The sequence below is a fragment of the Penaeus monodon genome, chromosome 20 (assembly GCF_015228065.2).
Source record: "Penaeus monodon isolate SGIC_2016 chromosome 20, NSTDA_Pmon_1, whole genome shotgun sequence".
In the NCBI taxonomy this organism is placed as follows: domain Eukaryota; kingdom Metazoa; phylum Arthropoda; class Malacostraca; order Decapoda; family Penaeidae; genus Penaeus; species Penaeus monodon.
This window is the reverse complement of record NC_051405.1, coordinates 24,987,887-24,988,133: the sequence shown is the minus strand read 5'-3', so window position 1 is coordinate 24,988,133 and position 247 is coordinate 24,987,887. Positions and strand designations below refer to the sequence as shown.

At 38.9% G+C, this 247-nt stretch overlaps 1 protein-coding gene across 3 annotated transcripts in view; it reads right to left on the bottom strand.

Annotated features, from left to right (window-relative positions):
* The window catches only part of LOC119585733 (ATP-dependent RNA helicase HAS1-like), a 9,376-nt gene that overhangs the window by 3,961 nt on the left and 5,168 nt on the right, over positions 1-247 (bottom strand). For all 3 annotated transcript variants that reach the window (XM_037934426.1, XM_037934427.1, XM_037934425.1), the window contains exon 6: positions 83-243. In XM_037934426.1, the coding sequence (XP_037790354.1) occupies positions 83-243 (161 nt within the window). The remainder of the gene's footprint in view (positions 1-82; positions 244-247) is intronic.

Genomic DNA, 247 nt, shown 5'->3' with positions numbered 1-247 from the left:
TATTTCAGTTTTTCTACTTGTAAAACTGGAAGAACAAAATAAAAAATAAAGGTACTGTGCATTCCACCTTCAAGACACTCACAACACAATACAGGACGGGCAGCCCAAAATGCTTCAGAACTTCATGGTGAAACTTCACGGAATGGCAAGAATTAAAGAACACTATGGCCTTCTTTTTCTTCAGAGTGCGCAAAACTGTTACTAACATTGGAACCCTCTCTGTTGTGCTCACTAAAAGATAACCTGG